This window comes from Papaver somniferum, chromosome 6 (assembly GCF_003573695.1).
Source record: "Papaver somniferum cultivar HN1 chromosome 6, ASM357369v1, whole genome shotgun sequence".
Classification (NCBI taxonomy): domain Eukaryota; kingdom Viridiplantae; phylum Streptophyta; class Magnoliopsida; order Ranunculales; family Papaveraceae; genus Papaver; species Papaver somniferum.
The window spans coordinates 145,654,343-145,671,303 of NC_039363.1; the positions used below are offsets into that span (position 1 = coordinate 145,654,343).

The following is a 16,961-nucleotide window of genomic DNA, read 5'->3' on the forward strand; positions in this document are numbered from 1 at the left end:
TTAATAGCAACACCATGTTTAGGGGTACAAAAATTGTAGTCTTGACGAATTTCTTTTGAGTCTTCTTCGCTGCAAGTGTTGTGGAAATTGAGAGTGTCGAGATATTTTTCCTGATATTACTGACTTTATCAAAGAAGTATGGCTTCTCATGAGCTTTGGCTAGATAATCAGCAACATCTCTATAGGATTAATTGGAGTGGTTGATGACATACACGCAGTACATATGTTGCTAGGTTATCTCTGAATATGATCCATCTAAATACTCCAGTATTAGTGATGGCTTTGACTTCTCTGATATGACAGATCAATGTTAACACAGACTTTAACAGGATCACTTCCTACCGAAATGGCATCTTTTGGTTCAATGCCGGTTACTTAACCCAAAACTTCTCACACCTTAGTTACAACTGTTATGTTCATGTGTTCCAGTAGCAAATATTTGAGTTGAATCCAAAATTGTTAAAAACCTCAATGTTTCTCAGTGTAAACCATATCAGGAATGTTGTCGTGCACAACAAGCAAATGCATATCGATGTTCCATGGTCCTTCCTCTATTATTTTTTTTAAAAAGGACCAATTGCTGAACTTGAATATCATAACATCTGGACCGATTTTTACTATTTTGATATCTTCTGGAGACATAAAAGGCCAAAAAAAAAATCGATGAATCTGTTAGCAGTTTGATGATTCGTATAATCGTTAGATAGGAATTTCATATTTTAATATGTTTTTATTTTCTAGTTACCCGCTATGATGTCCGTTATTTTAAAATATAACATATAAAAAATACTTTTCCTAAATAATGCATTCTTGCCCCGAAAACGCTACATCCCTCAAAATGCATTATAACGGCCACGTCCGGTGGCAGTGACCCGTTTTTTTAAACCTTGCGCTCAACCTCTCTGCCCTTTTTCTTCTTCTCTTCCTCCTAAAAACATGCAGAAATAACCAAACAAAAATTGACTCATTCATTCACCATCCAAAATTCTCTCAATACTCTGATCTCTCCTTTTCTTCTTCCATCACAAAAACTCAAAACAAACAAACAAAAAAAGAATTTGTTTCTCAAATTTGTTCTTTTTTCCCTCCATCAATGATGACAAGCTCAAACCTGCATTTGCAGGTTCCATTTCCATGCATCAAACAATAACACCAAAACCATATCTATAGACCAAAAGTTTTCTTTTCAATTCGTCATTGCATATTTCTGTTTTGTTTTGTTCCGCTTGCAGGTCCTTTTTGTTTAAAAGGCATTGCATTCATTATCAATAATGAATGATTCGAATTCTATATTGTAATAAAAGAAGTGTTCGTGCTCATACAAAATGGACTCCATATCACAAAATCCATCAAAAAAGGGAGTCAGGGGAGGCGGTTCGATTGGTGATGGGTCTCAAAGTGGAAGTAGTCGGGCGGTGAAATTTGCCAGACGAACGTCAAGTGGACGGTATGTGAACCTTGACAGGGAAGATTTAGAGATGTCAGGAGAGATATCTGGTGATTATACCAACTATACGGTTCATATACCTTCTACACCTGATAATCAGCCAATGGACGCTTCATCGGTTGCTGGCAAGGCTGAAGAGCAGTATGTTTCGAATTCTTTGTTTACCGGTGGGTTCAACAATGTGACACGCGCTCATCTAATGGACAAGGTGATCGATTCAGAAGTAAAACATCCTCAAATGGCAGGAGCCAAGGGATCAGCATGCATGATGCCTGCTTGCGACGGCAAGGTCGTGAAAGACGAAAGAGGAGCTGATGTCATGCCTTGTGAATGCAGGTACATATGTTTTTACTTAGTTATAATTCGTTGACGTATGATCAGGTTTTCAAGTTAATGCAGTATGCATGTAATGTTCTTGAAGGTTCAAGATCTGTAGAGATTGCTTCATGGATGCACAAAAAGCTAAAGGTTTATGCCCAGGTTGCAAGGAGTCATACAAAAGAGAAGACTACATGGACGGCAGTACCAAACAGAGCGGTGGTCTTAACAATGTGAATTCAAAGATGGATAGAAGGATGTCACTGATGCACCCAGATAAGTCTATGTCAAGGGGTAGCAAAGGAGGTGAATTTGATCAGAACCCCTGGTTGTCAGAAACCAAAGGGAGTTACAACTATGACAGGGCATTCTCATCCTACGATGACGATGATGAGGAGGATTTGGATGGCCACGGAGAAGAGCACGAACTACTGGATAGACCATGGAGACCTCTTAGTCATGTAATTCCTGTACCACCTGCCATTATAATCCCTTACAGGTGTGTTCTTATTCACTCGTTTTCTACTTATAATACAGATATGTCTTCTAGTTTGGTTCTTGCTCCATGGGTGCTAGTCATGTGACTAGAGGATTATACGACATTGCACTTGATGTGTATACAACAGTTTATTAATACTTAACTAACTCATGGCACAGGATACTAATTGCGGTTCGGCTAGTGGTTCTATGTTTCTTCTTGACATGGCGTGTTCAACATCCAAACGAGGATGCACTGTGGCTTTGGTTAATGTCGATTGTGTGTGAGATATGGTTCGCATTTTCATGGATCCTAGACCAAATCCCAAAGATACACCCTGTCAACCATGCCACTGATCTTGCTGCCTTAAGGGAGAAATTTGACATGCCATCACCTATGAACCCAACTGGAAGATCTGACCTGCCTGGTGTTGATGTCTTTGTCTCTACTGCAGATCCAGAAAAGGAACCACCTCTTACCACTGCCAATACTATCCTATCGATCTTGGCTGCTGATTATCCCGTAGAAAAGCTTGCTTGCTACATATCTGACGATGGTGGCGCACTCTTGACGTTCGAAGCCATGGCAGAAGCATGTAGCTTCGCCAATCTGTGGGTTCCCTTCTGCAAGAAACATGATATAGAACCAAGGAACCCAGATAGCTATTTCAGTTTAAAGGGTGACCCTACGAAGAACAAAAGCAGGTCTGATTTTGTCAAGGACAGGAGAAAGATAAAGAGAGAATATGACGAGTTTAAGGTGAGAATAAATGGGTTGCCAGATTCAATAAGACGGAGGTCTGACGCGTTTAATGCGAGAGAGGAAATGAAGATGTTGAAACACATTAGGGAGACAGGGGGTGACCCTTTGGAGCCTCTGAAGGTTCTTAAAGCCACGTGGATGGCTGATGGTACTCACTGGCCTGGAACTTGGGCTGTTTCTTCTAGGGATCATAGTAAAGGTGACCATGCCGGGATTCTCCAAGTGATGCTTAAGCCACCTAGTAGTGACCCGCTTATGGGATCTGCAGATGATGAAGACCAGACGATTGATTTCTCTGAAGTTGATATACGCCTTCCAATGTTTGTGTACATGTCGCGTGAGAAACGACCTGGTTATGACCATAACAAGAAAGCAGGTGCGATGAATGCTTTGGTGAGGTCCTCATCTGTCCTGTCAAACGGCCCATTTATGCTCAATCTTGATTGTGATCACTACATCTACAACTGCAAAGCCATACGTGAAGGTATGTGTTTTATGATGGACAAAGGAGGTGAAAATATCTGTTACATTCAGTTCCCTCAGAGGTTCGAGGGAATTGATCCATCTGACCGCTATGCCAACCACAACACTGTTTTCTTTGATGGAAACATGCGTGCACTTGATGGTTTACAGGTATTTGGTCATGATATTTTTTTTGTACTTAACTTTCATCTTCAGCTTGGTATTTGTAACTTATGCGCTATAATGTGCGTCAATTCACAGGGGCCAGTTTATGTGGGAACTGGGACAATGTTTAGGCGTTTCGCATTGTATGGGTTTGATCCTCCACAGGTAGAAAAGATTAGGCAAACAGTTCCGGACTCAGAGACTCATGCACTCAAACCAAATGATTTTGATGCCACTCTTAGTGCTAACCTACTACCTAAACGATTCGGAAATTCTGCGATGGTTTGTGAATCTATAGTCATAGCCGAGTTTCAAGGCCGGCCCCTCGCTGATCATCAGGACGTCCAGTATGGCCGCCCTCCTGGCATCCTTAGGGCACCTCGTGAACCCTTGGATGCTACTACTGTTGCTGAAGCAGTATCTGTGATCTCCTGTTGGTATGGATATTTCTCCCTAGTCTCACCTGTCTGCTACTATAACATATTGAGGTGTATCAACTATCAAGTTGATCATGTGGCCAATAACTGGGTGCTTGCAGGTATGAGGACAAGACTGAGTGGGGTGGTCGAGTAGGTTGGATCTATGGGTCTGTTACCGAGGATGTGGTGACAGGCTATCGCATGCACAATAGAGGATGGCGCTCAATCTACTGCATTACCAAAAGAGATGCATTCCGTGGTTCTGCCCCCATCAACCTCACTGACCGTCTGCATCAGGTCCTTCGGTGGGCGACTGGGTCTGTGGAGATCTTCTTCTCTCGCAACAATGCCATGCTAGGTAGCAGCCGTCTCATGCTACTCCAGCGTCTCGCCTACATGAACGTCGGAATCTACCCATTCACTTCTATCTTCCTCATCGTATACTGCTTTCTGCCTGCGCTTTCTCTCTTCTCTGGACAATTCATAGTTGCAAACTTAAATGTAACTTTCCTGGTTTACTTGCTCACTATAACCATATGTCTCATTTCTCTGGCCCTCCTAGAGGTGAAATGGTCTGGGGTTGCCTTAGAGGATTGGTGGAGGAATGAACAGTTCTGGCTCATCTCCGGAACCAGCGCTCACTTGGCTGCTGTGGTACAAGGCCTACTGAAGGTCATTGCTGGGATTGAGATATCTTTCACATTGACGTCTAAATCAGCTGGAGAGGACGTCGATGATATCTATGCTGATCTATACCTAGTGAAGTGGACGTCACTGATGATACCACCGATTGTGATAGCAATGATGAACATAACTGGGATTGTGGTTGCATTTTGCAGAACCATCTATAGCACAACCCCTTCATGGAGTAAGTTTGTAGGTGGAGGTTTCTTTAGCTTCTGGGTGTTGGCTCATCAGTATCCTTTTGCCAAGGGATTGATGGGCAGGAGAAGGAAGACGCCAACTATTGTGTTTGTGTGGTCGGGTCTGATTGCTATCACGTTATCTTTGTTATGGATCGCCATTGATCCACCAAAGGCAAGCAAAGCACAAATTGTAGCAGGTGGTTTTCAGTTTCCATGAGAGTGCTGTTGAGGAAAAACATCATGACTGATATATGTCTGAAAGCTGGGATCAAAGAAAGATGGATGGATAGATGGTGGAGAACCTTTTGAAAGGGATCGAGGACTGATGTATTGGGTGCAAGAAATGAATTCTCATTAGAGGGAATTGCATCTCCAGTTGCATGGAAGAATTAAAATGCGGACATTGCTGAGAGATGCATAACATAAGCCTGTGAATAAATTTATGGCATTTAAATGTAAACTGAAGTTGAGGTTCGAGAACTTTTTTTTAATAGAGAATACTGCTTATTAGTAAAGATTCAGCTAGGAAATGCAGTTTAAAGCTTTATACTCCCAGTTGGAAGAAGGAAGAACCTCCTTTCCTAAACTAACCCAAACTCTACTTGCAAGCTTTTAGCTCAAGAAAATTTTCGTTGAACCGCAATTATCATTCTTAGCAACAAACACTATATACAAATTAAGAATAGCAGAAATTCGATACCTTGAGTTCTCAAACAACCAGCACATGCTGAAGGGAACCATTTTAATTGAACGTGTAAAAATATATCATCAAAACAACCACCTGATTACCATCATACGATATATTCTACTTTGTAAACCCAATAACAAACTCCATCCATAATTGAATCAAATTCACCAACCACCTATTATCATCATCAACAACTACAAATTAATCCCAACCAACCACTGATCATCATCCTACTACATTAACTCCTATCCTTGCTAAAACATGTTTGGTGGGGATAAACAAAACACATTAATCAATCTTCCTTCATCATAGGCCGACTAGACTCTTAAAGTTTGGTATTTAGTCACTTGTACAGTAAGTACGGGGAAAAAAGTGCACTATAGACCGAACCGAAGCTTGTAATTAGTTGCTGCCTTTGAATATTTACTGCTCCCAAAAATTTCTGGAGATAGGTTGTTGGATAGAAGACCGGTAATGTCCTAAGAATCTAACTGTTCAAACGGCACACGAACAAACAACTGGCCGTGCAAAGTGACAATGGCGGATGTCTGATGCGGATCAATTCTCGAGGGTAAAGTAATCACCTGCAACAAACAGAAACCCGACATTCGTTAGTACAAAATACCGTGCGAAATCCCTTTTGGGAATGTGCTTTGATTTAAAGCTCTAAATGCCATGGATCACAGAGTTCCACATCCTTAAATCGAGGGCAGGATTTCTGTACGGAATATCCACGGGATTTCTCCCAATCAGTTTAGTACAGCAGTTAGTAGCATTAATGACCCGACTCAAACCTAATGAGGTAGCTCTTATCTCCGTCGCCCACAAATCATACAGGAGAAATTATCAGTTAAGTATGCATATACCTTTTTGAACGCTGTCACACCCCAGGGATTATCAGGTTCCTCTGGCTGACCAGATATGACTACACGCCCAGATGGATCAGACTGAACACGAACCTGTGTTCAGACAGAGAGCATAAAGACCATAAATAACACGTACTATCTATAACAAGTAAGAGTTCACAAATATTGATTGTTTGAGTAGGACGGTTATTGCCATCTCTTAGAAGTTTATGTGTGTGCAGATGCATGGGGCTAAGATAAACTGATGAATTCCGAAAGATACTCGCCCCAAAATATGGAAATCCAAGGGCACTTTCGCATCCAGTGAAAGCTATATTTGCTCACTATAGATGGTATATAGTCCCCAATAAAGGATATATTTACTCATTAGAGATAGTAAAAACTGCAACCGGGCACAATAATAATATGAAGATAATTTTTGCTTTAGAAAATTATCCTTTCATCAGGCACAAACCCTCAATTAGCACGATGATCAACAATTTTCCATTACTAAATTGTTTGTGTACAGCTAAGTGTGGATTTAGTGCCCAGATAAAATTCAAAACCACATTCAATATTGAGACAGCAATTCAAGTAATATAACGAAAACAGATAAAGGAAGTCAATTTACCTCCTCCCGCAGAAGCCCAGGAACTAAAGCGTACACCTCAAAGCAGTCTCTCTGCCAAAAACCACATTTCACTTCCGTTAACACGTCGATAAGAAGAAAAAGAAAGCTGATATCCACCATAGTTCCATACAGTTAAGCAAGGGGGGATACTTACAGTTCTTCGAACATTCACCTTTACCCAATCAGCAGGGTGTCCAATATCAATAACTGATGGCGTTGTGTCCATTCTGTGGAAACAGAAACTTTGATGTTTTTAGTTAGTTCTAGGATAAGCAAACAAGTGTTGACATGAACAGAAAGAGTGGTTTCTATGCTTCTTCAATCTTCACTACCCTTGGGCGAATGGTTGGTATTCCTGCTGTATTCAAAAGTCCTAAAAAATCCCTATGCATGAACATACTATACTTTGGACTTGTATAAAGTCCAAATATTCAATGTATCAATCACTTGGTGGTGGAGGTCTGACTGGCACCAACCATGGCCAATGAGGAAACAAGAAACACTTTAGATTGTCTAGTTGTCTTAACAACAAATAATGAAAAGAAACCAAGTTTGTAATGATGCTAAAATAATGGCTAGGGATCTTATCCCCAAGCAGCCAAGTCCGAGATAATGAACAATGTTTTTGGTTCTCACCTCTGAGGTGAGCTTCCCTGTTGGTTATTTGCTTTAAAAACTGTACGTGCAGACTTGACATAGTGATCCATGTCAGCAGGTTTTTTACGTTTAAGTAGACCTGAGTCAGCAGGAAAAAAATGTCTCAAACTCCAAAACAGTGATGTCAAGAGATTCAAAATCGTATCTGAGGCGACATACCAGCTCTGAGTTGACTTTCACGCTTTGGTGTAGACATGGCGTTCTTATCCTACACAAACAAACAAATTAGTATTGACGTAGATGCCTCAATAGCTATATCATCACCAAGCAATGCAGTACCCCTGACCTTATTGACGGTTTACTAACCTCATCATTTCCAAGACGCTGAGAATGCCACCCCTGCATGGCACGAGAAGCAGCATCCCTTCGTGCCCTACCTGATCCTAGTACTTGACTACCAATTCGCTGCAGTTATATGGTATAGAAAATATGAGACCTCAAAAAATAAAAAACAAAGAATACACGCAATATTACATGATTTTACAACAAAATATTATGAAGGCTATCCAAATGTTACCATATTGCCAGCACTCTTTGGGTCTGCCGGGGAAGAACCAGGAAAATGTAATTCACCAGATTGAATATTATGCTTTTCGTACTCAAGAAGTGCCTGCACCATGAAATAATTAAGGGAACAGAGCAGGTGCAAATAAAATTTAAAAGTGATCAGTTTATTAAACAAAACAACCGTAGTCATAAAAAAGAGGAAGTGCAGAATGAGATAGCCAACAGCGTTCTAAAATGACGTCAAAAAAACTGCAACTGGCATATAATATGTTAAGAGACTCCCCCATGTACTCTTAACTGATAGATTTAAGAATCTACGTGCAATACAATTTGAATCAGTATTTAATTATAAGAAAAGATAGTTTGTTACAGAAGCCTCTCGAGTACATATATTAACTCACTCAACTCAGTCACTAACTATACATAAACCACACATGCACATGGCACGCCTACACTCACAACCTTCACTCTATCCCACACACACTTACATATGCTATTATTAACATTATTTGCCTCCCAATATCATTCTTCTACTGCGGATATAAAGGAAAAAAGCCAAAAGGGGTTGGATCATGTCCTTGTAATATCCACAGGGTTAAAAGGGAAATAAACAGAACCAATACTTATTAATTCCTTATTTCTTGATTTATTGACAGACAATCAACGAGTTTCTTCTAAGTGAATTCACCGTAACAGTGGTTCGTAAACATCTGTAGGGGATAATGCACCCAATGGTTAACAATAACCCAAATTAGTGGTGGCATAGACAAAAGGAACCCGTTTATATATTTATCACTGCAAACTGCCTATATGCTAAAAGTATGAATAAGAAAAAAATTAGATGTACCTTCTCATAGAAAATTCTAAATGTCCAAGACACAGTAGTACAAGTCCTGCAGAAGCAAATTTGTTTCAATAAACTTTGATTGCCATTATGGCGTGATAAAAGCACAAAAAAGAATGGAGTTTACTTTAAAATCTGACACCCATGAATTTTCTTACTTTGGAGGGTTGAAGCTTTCTCCAACTTGACGCCACAACTTGGACGTGGTAACCTGCATAAGAAACCCACAAGTTTGTTGAATACAAGTTGGATATAAATCTCAATATATACAATTTATGGAATGCATAATTTGTATCTCATGTGAGTTAGGTACACATACAAGGTAAGAACTTCAACCTTAATATGCGCGATGTATTGATTGCATAATCCATATCTTAAGTAGTTCACACAAGATAGGTACAACCACAAGATGCATTTGCACTCATACTTATCGGAAATGAAAAAGTTTAATCGAGTTTGTTTTAATACCCATAGTAGGCAACAAGGGTTTAGATGTTCCTCATCTAAGTAATGCCTCGGCTTATAATCAAGAGACCAAAGAAATATTTAAACTTTTTTCCTTTTCTTTTCTAGAATTCTTATAGATACTTCTCAGAAAACATCCTATAAACATAATATCATTGAAATAGTAGCTAATGAAGTTCAAAATAAAGCTTAAAAACACAGAATCAGTCATCAGATTAACCATGTTCATAAAAAGAAAAATAAACACAACATTAGGATCCTATATACCTGGTCATAGCCTCCCAATTTAACCACAGCTCTGTATAACCTGAAACACCCAAAACAACAGATTAGAAAAAATCACCTCATTCAAAAACTTCAGATTAATAAAATTTGAGAGCTTGGTAAAGTTACTTGAGGAGATTCAGCGGTTCTCCATAGAACTTAGGGGGCTTGAAATCAAAATGATATTCCTTGCAAAACCTCTCCAATTCCTTCACAAAAGCAGCTTGTTCAAACTCGTTTCCGGATTCACTGCCCCCTTCCTCATTCAGAAATTGTGGCTGCTCTTGGACTGCAACTAGGTCTATATGATGATGCTGTTTATGTAGAGATGATGTTGATGAAGATTCTTTCAACTTTACTAATTCCTCTTTATCAGACTCACTCTCAGACCCTTCACTTTCTTCCTCTTCCAGCTCCTCAATTTCATAATCATCGTCGTCTGCCTTCAAATAAGAAACAACAGGTTTGGTTTCACGCTTTTCTTTCACAGCAGGAGTAACTTCCTCCAACTTATCAACATCATCTTCACCGTTAGCAGCACAAACATTGTCATCATCTTTAGTGACCTCAGTCTTAACTTTAGTAGCCTTTGCTTCCGAATTAGCATTAGATTTGTCTTGTTCACCAGCACCACCAACACAACCGTTAGGGTTTTGATTAGCAGCTGATAAAGTTCCATCTTTTTGGTTTCCTTGGACATGGATTGGATTAATCTCTTCTTCTTCCTGCTCCTGCTCCTGCTCCCTATTGGGTAGGTCATTTATCTTAGCATCATCTTTTTTTTCTTGAGTAATCCTAACATTAATCAAGTCTTCATCTTCTTTTTCAGCAGCCACCGTCACATAATCATCACCACCACCATCCTGCATCTCTTCTTCTTTTTCTCCACCGCCATTAGCAACCATCTCTTCTATATCTCCAGACAAGGTAGCATTATCATCATCATCCCCCTCATGTTTCCTCCTCATTTCTCTCACTCACTCTCAAAACCCTAGAAAGAAACTCAAACCCTAATTTTTTTTCAAAACCTAAAAGAAAAATGTTTGAGCTTGAGAAATATACTGTAGATTTTAGAGGGGAAAAAAGAGAGTTATTAATTGGTTCTGTACGTCTACTGAAAAAGCAACAGGGACGGGGTTTTGTTTGTTTGGATGGAAACAACTACAGAACAGAGAAGGGGAAATGGGGTTCAGATCGTGTTGTCAAAAAACACAAAGGTTATTGAGAAGACAGAACAGAATGAGAAACACCGTTTGTTTATTTACGGTTTAATAGGGCGCGGTTTTTTAGTGCTAACGTGTAGAGTAGAGATGATAATTACATTTAAGGCCGTTGAGGAAAATGTAAGGTCACAGGTCACGCTAGTTCTGGGGTAAAGGTACATGAATGACAGCTACATTACATATGTGTGTGCTAGTTCTGAGTTTTTGTACCGAGGGTGTGGGTCATGTGGGACTTAGAAGATGGGGAAACGGAAACCTATTCCCCAGAGTAAAGAAAGCATTTACGGGGCTACACTTTTGATGGAAGATGGGGAAAATTCTAGTTGAATGCTAGACAGCTGGAGCGGCCATGGTCTGTGGAGCGTAGAGAATTTTTATTTTTTTTTTATTTTTTTTTTAAACAACAATCTTCAAAAAGGCTAATGATCCCCCTCAATTGTTGGTGGAAGCCAAACATGAGGAACAAATCAGTACATAGAGATATCGTTTTTCTTAGCCCAGACAGCTAGCTCATGAGCTCCAGAATTACAAGTTCGAAGTTGAAAACTAAAAATACAAGCTACTAACTTAGAAGAGAAAAACTTAATATCCTTAAATAAAGCATCCGTACGGGAATCTCCATCGAAACTGCCAACTGAAAATTGGTCGATGAGGGATTTCGCATCATTTTCGATAATGATATGTGTTAACTGTTGCTCCACAACTTTCTTCAGGACTGCTCAAATGGCTCTGGCTTCAACTTCTTCAGCAGACTGAAAGACTATTGAGGCACAAAAGGAAGCTTTTCTTGAGAAGTCACGCATCACATACCCTGCACCATTTGCTCCAAAAGTATCATCAAATGCACCATCAGTATTGCATTTAATCCATCCAAAAAAGGGGGGTATCCAATGATCACAAATACTGACAGAAGTAGTAGTGGAAGCAGTAAGGCCAATTTTCCTAGTTAAGAGCATAGCTCTGTCTCTAGCTAAGACAGTAGTATGATTTTCTTTCAAATGTTGGAAAATGAAATTGTTTCTACTAGTCCAAATGGACCACAAGATAGCTACAAAGAGACTTTGATCATGATCAGAAAGCTTAGACACGGGTTCAGTTAACCAAAACATAAGCTACTCAGTGAAAGTTTTTTGTTGAAAGAACTGGGTGTTTATGTTAAAATCAGAGATAAACCAGACTCTACTAGCAAAAAGACAAAGGACCAAGGCATGCATAATAGATTCAGGAGGATCAATACATCTAGGGAAATCAACACTATGCATAGGCAATCTAGTATGTAAGATGGTTCTGACAGGCAGAGCATTTCTAGCTGCTTTCCAGGTAAAACTTGAATTCTATAAGGAACTCTAATTTTCCAGATACGCTTCCAAAGATTTTTACAAGGAGAGGGCCTAAGACTTCTAAGCCCCATGTAGGCCGATTTAGAAGTAAATTTGCCATTTTTGAAAGATCCCAAGTCCTCCTATCAGGAGTGCAAAGCTGGCTTAAGAGAATGGTGACAATCTTCTGAACAGAAGCATTATCAAATTGGGTGTTAAGTCGAGAAACATCCCAACTTCTAGTTTGAGAATCAATAAAATAAGAAACTTTGATACTAGTTACAAGAGGGACTGTAGGGTTGAGTGTGGCAGAACCCAAAGAGGGTATCCATTTATCACACCATGGCTCAATAAATTGACCATCCCCTACAATCCAAGAAATGAAAGGCTTAATGAGTTCTTTTATGGCATGTAAACGCCTCCAAGTCCAAGAGCACTTATCAGTACACTTGGCATTCAAGAAATCAGTTCTATGGAAGTATTTAGCCTTAAGGACACTAGCTAAAAGGCAACTAGGATTTTCCAGGATTTTCCAGGCATTCCTAGCCAACATAGCAAGATTGTTTAATTCAGCCTTTCTAAAACCCAAACCAGCTTCATCCTTAGGGGAACATAAAATGTCTCAACCAAGCAGATGCAACTTCATATCTTTAGGGTCTAGAGTTTCACCCCACCAAAAATTTACAGAGATGGGAATCCATTTGTTTACAAAGATGCTTAGGAATAAGAAAAGCTCCCATTTGAAAGAGGGGGATAGCTTGGCCAATATGCTTAATCAGAGTAGTTCTAGCAGCTTGGGACAAGAGCTTATGAAGCCAGATGGAGATTCAGGCATCCACAGCTTGGAGAATACCCATGTGAGTCTGGATTTTTGAAGCTTGAAACACATTAGGAGTGCCAAGATATTTTTCTCCCAAGTCCCTGCTTTGTATTTCCAAAATAATGGCCAGGCTAGCTTTCCTATGTTCAGGAATTTTCCTACTTAATAAAATGCCAGTTTTTTCAAAATTTATTTCTTGCCCAGAGGCCAGACAGTATTTTTTAAGATAGTCCTTAATGACAAGAAAATTTTGATCAGTGGCTTTAGAAAACAAGAGAGAGTCATCAGCAAACAACAGATGCGTCATTTCTGGAGCATCTTTGTATACTTTGATACCTTCTAAAATACCCTTTTTTTGAAGATTATCAATGTAAAAAGATAAAGCCTCATAGCATATAATGTACATGTAAGGAGAAAGAGGGTCCCCTTGTCTCATACCTCTTTCAAGTTGAAAAAAACAGTGGGGCTACCATTAAGAAGAACATAATAAGAGACAGTAGAAACACACTGATTTATGAGTTTAAACCAGTGGTTAGAAAGACCCATTTTTTGTTTGAACCTCGAAAATCTCGTAAATGAATTGATTTATGAGTTTAACCTAGAGAATTTGTTAAATCTCGAAAACATTTATCATTATTTATCAATCCTAAAGAAAAGAGGTTGTCACCGCTAGATTTTGGTCGCACGAAATACCCCTCTAAACCGTGAACTATATCAGGCTAAACATGATAGTTAGAAATGAACTAATACACCTTCAAAAACAACCAAATCCATAAAACATTAGACAGGTAACATTTGAATTTCAGTAGACATTCACTTGGGCAAGAAAAGTCATACCATGTGTACATCCTGGTATGACATCATCTGTGAACCCAACAGGAAACACAAGATCAACAACAACCATCTCGGTGGATTTGGTCAATTCTCCTAATTTAGATTGGATCAAAAATTAATACGGATGGGGCGGTTAGAGGACAACATGGACTTGCAGGTACAGGTTTCATATGTAGGGATTCAACTACAAAAATTATGGTAGTAGTACACAACCATTAGGCATCACCATATCGCTTATCGCTGAGACTCAGGCCATGTTGATTGCATCTGGAATGGCAACATAATGATCAAAAATGCAATTCCAATCGGACTCTGAAAATGTGATTCGGTTCCTAAACTTTGATATTAAACCTTCATGGTATATAACAGGTATGAATGTTGAAATCAAACTAAGAATACGTCAAATTCTTTAATATGTTATCCACCGCAACTACAGGGAACGAAACCATACAGCGGATGGTTTGGCGAATCATGCAGCGGATGGAAGTCAGACGGGATGTTAGAGCACTGCTCGGTCGAACTCGCAAGTTTTGGACTGGGATAAGAGTATGGTAGTTGAGTATGGTAATTGATCTAATCTATTAACTTCAAGTCTTGAACTGGGATAAGAGTATGGTAGTTGAGTATCAGACATCATTGAATAACACTCGAAGATTGAAGACTAAACATCAGACGAAGACATTTGGAGAACTTCATGAACAAAGAGGTATGTGAAGAATAAACCATCCTATTTGCGCACCGCATTTACCATTTTATCTTTATCACACTATGTCGTATTTTTTTAGTAGATTACATATTGCAAAGAAGAAATTTCAAGTCAATCTTGTCTCGATAAATCTCTCGAAATATGTTTCAAGCAATGAATGTTCATAGATTCTTAAGGCCTATTCCTATGCACATGTCAAACAACATGGTTTGCCACTTTTGCATCCACTATGGGTATGGCAAAATGGCAAACGTATGTGTCAAAGTGTCAAATATACCACTTAGGCATAAGCGACAGACATTCCAGCGAGCGATAGAAAGTTCATCTTGAGCCAGTCTTTCTAGCGCTCGTCAGTTTGATCATCGTTCAGCAGTTCATGACCCATCAGCTAGAATTTTCCCCTCTATAAATACTAAACTTCAAAATCATTTCAAATCACAATAGAGTTTCTAATCTCTCTAGAATTTCTTAAACTCGCACATGTTCCATACTTTTCATCACTCTTCAAATTTTTCAAAGAGCATGGCTGAGTTCATAGAAAAAGAACATGTTGCCGAGAATCAAAGAGTTTTTAACCGAGCCAATGTGCAAAATCAAATTAAAAGGCATCAAAACAGAAGATGGAGTAAAAAATTTACTATTGCGGAAGATGGAATGTATTTTCAGGAATTATGTTTTTTTTTACTGATCATCCTATCATTGGTGGTGCACTGCATGCCTAAAAATTTTGGAAAAATATATTTGAGAGATTTAAAAATGAATCAATGAATTTCGACAATCACGATTCCCACGGGTTGAGTCAGTGCTTCAATACAATCAATAAGGAAATTATCAAGTATGTTGCTTTAGTTCAGCAAGCGGGTCGAAACATGAGGGACGGTAAAACCATGATGGACCTTGAATAAAGGTGTCATGCGGAATATCGTCACATCAACGGAAAAGACTTCCAATTTGGAAGTTGTTTTGAGATTTTAAGAGTGTTGCCCAAATATAATCCAATTTTTATGTTTTAGTTTCTTAATAGTCAACTTAAGCCTAAGCAAAAGTTTTAGTATTTTTCTTACTTTATTAGTTAAAAACTTAAAATTAAGATGTAAGTCTAATTAAAATGTAAGATTGAATTAAGAATAAAATACAAGCTTAAATTTCAATGATACGAGTCAAAATTTCGAATTCATAGAAACAAACGAGTTTTTTTGATAAACTTTGGATTAGTCATTAATAGTCAGTTACAAGGCATAAAAATAGACAATAATAAGTACAAATATAGACTTTAAAAGTAAAAATCTGGGATAATGTTCATCTTATTTATCTTCTTCATTTCACACAACTTACAATCAATGCGCTCATGAACTGAGTTTACTTTGTTTATCTTCTTCTTTGCCTTTTCTTTGCCTTGATTTCCTTACCTTGAACTCTTCTTTCCCTTTTCTTAGCTGCATGTTTGAGTTGGTTAATATCCAAAACTTGAAGACTTCTATGTTTTTACTTATTTCTTTATAAATATCACATATCTTCATAACAACACCTTCAAGTACTACTCCAGAAAAGTCAAGTTGCGTTGCCGAATCAAGTTTGGTTTGGAACTTTGTCATTTGAGAAATTTTGAAGAAAAAATAGACTGAGAAAGAGAGAACTGGAGAGAAAAAAATTTGGTGTCAAAATTTGATTTGAAAATTAGCTATTTACAGGCGAGATAAAACAAGTCGTTGGTGCTAGTTATTAGATCGAGCGATATTATCACTATATCTAGCGATAAAGTCTTAACCGCTAGCACTATTGACAATATCGCTCGCTTAGAATTCCATCGCTTCGCTCTTTTACCATAGTAGCATAACTTATTTGTCATGCCACTTGGTACGTCAAATAGAAAATTTTGCCTTGGTGCATAGGAATATGCCTAACAAACTTGGTTAAGAACAATTTATTTTTCAATAATTATTTTTGTTTCAAAAAAATCATTTGGAAATTGCCCAAGAAAAATGATATTTATTATCTATGGCTATTGAGAATGTTTCAAATTGTTTAAAAAGAGTTTTCAGAACTACTGAGATTATGGACACGGGGTAGGTATGTATACCTTGTACGCGTACCTAGACATCTGAGTTCTACAACATGGTAGGTCCGCATACCTAGTACGCGTAATCCAAGGGCCTGCGTTCGTGGATGGTTAAGGGTACACATACCCAGTACGCGTACCCTAGCAGTCTGAGTTCATGAACTGGTTTTTAGGTATGCGTA

At 38.7% G+C, this 16,961-nt stretch overlaps 3 protein-coding genes across 3 annotated transcripts; 1 reads left to right on the forward strand and 2 right to left on the reverse strand.

The window, feature by feature from the left end:
* The first annotated feature begins 991 nt into the window (after positions 1-991).
* Positions 992-5,462, forward strand: LOC113289692 (cellulose synthase-like protein D4). The gene is made up of 5 exons (XM_026539025.1): positions 992-1,783; positions 1,869-2,264; positions 2,423-3,638; positions 3,729-4,069; positions 4,171-5,462. The coding sequence occupies exons 1-5, from the start codon at positions 1,326-1,328 to the stop codon at positions 5,132-5,134; spliced, it is 3,375 nt and encodes a 1,124-aa protein (XP_026394810.1). The 5' UTR covers positions 992-1,325; the 3' UTR covers positions 5,135-5,462.
* A 180-nt stretch (positions 5,463-5,642) lies between these two features.
* LOC113289693 (AT-rich interactive domain-containing protein 6-like) lies at positions 5,643-11,072 on the reverse strand. The gene is made up of 12 exons (XM_026539026.1): positions 9,948-11,072; positions 9,822-9,861; positions 9,248-9,300; positions 9,093-9,138; positions 8,256-8,348; positions 8,045-8,143; positions 7,898-7,946; positions 7,718-7,817; positions 7,236-7,308; positions 7,082-7,132; positions 6,472-6,564; positions 5,643-6,189 (listed from the first exon to the last, which is right to left on the reverse strand). The coding sequence occupies exons 1-12, from the start codon at positions 10,784-10,786 to the stop codon at positions 6,085-6,087; spliced, it is 1,641 nt and encodes a 546-aa protein (XP_026394811.1). The 5' UTR covers positions 10,787-11,072; the 3' UTR covers positions 5,643-6,084.
* A 688-nt stretch (positions 11,073-11,760) lies between these two features.
* Positions 11,761-12,150, reverse strand: LOC113291623. Its single transcript, XM_026541135.1, has one exon. It carries the CDS (start codon positions 12,148-12,150, stop codon positions 11,761-11,763), a length of 390 nt encoding a protein of 129 aa, XP_026396920.1.
* Positions 12,151-16,961: the final 4,811 nt, after the last annotated feature.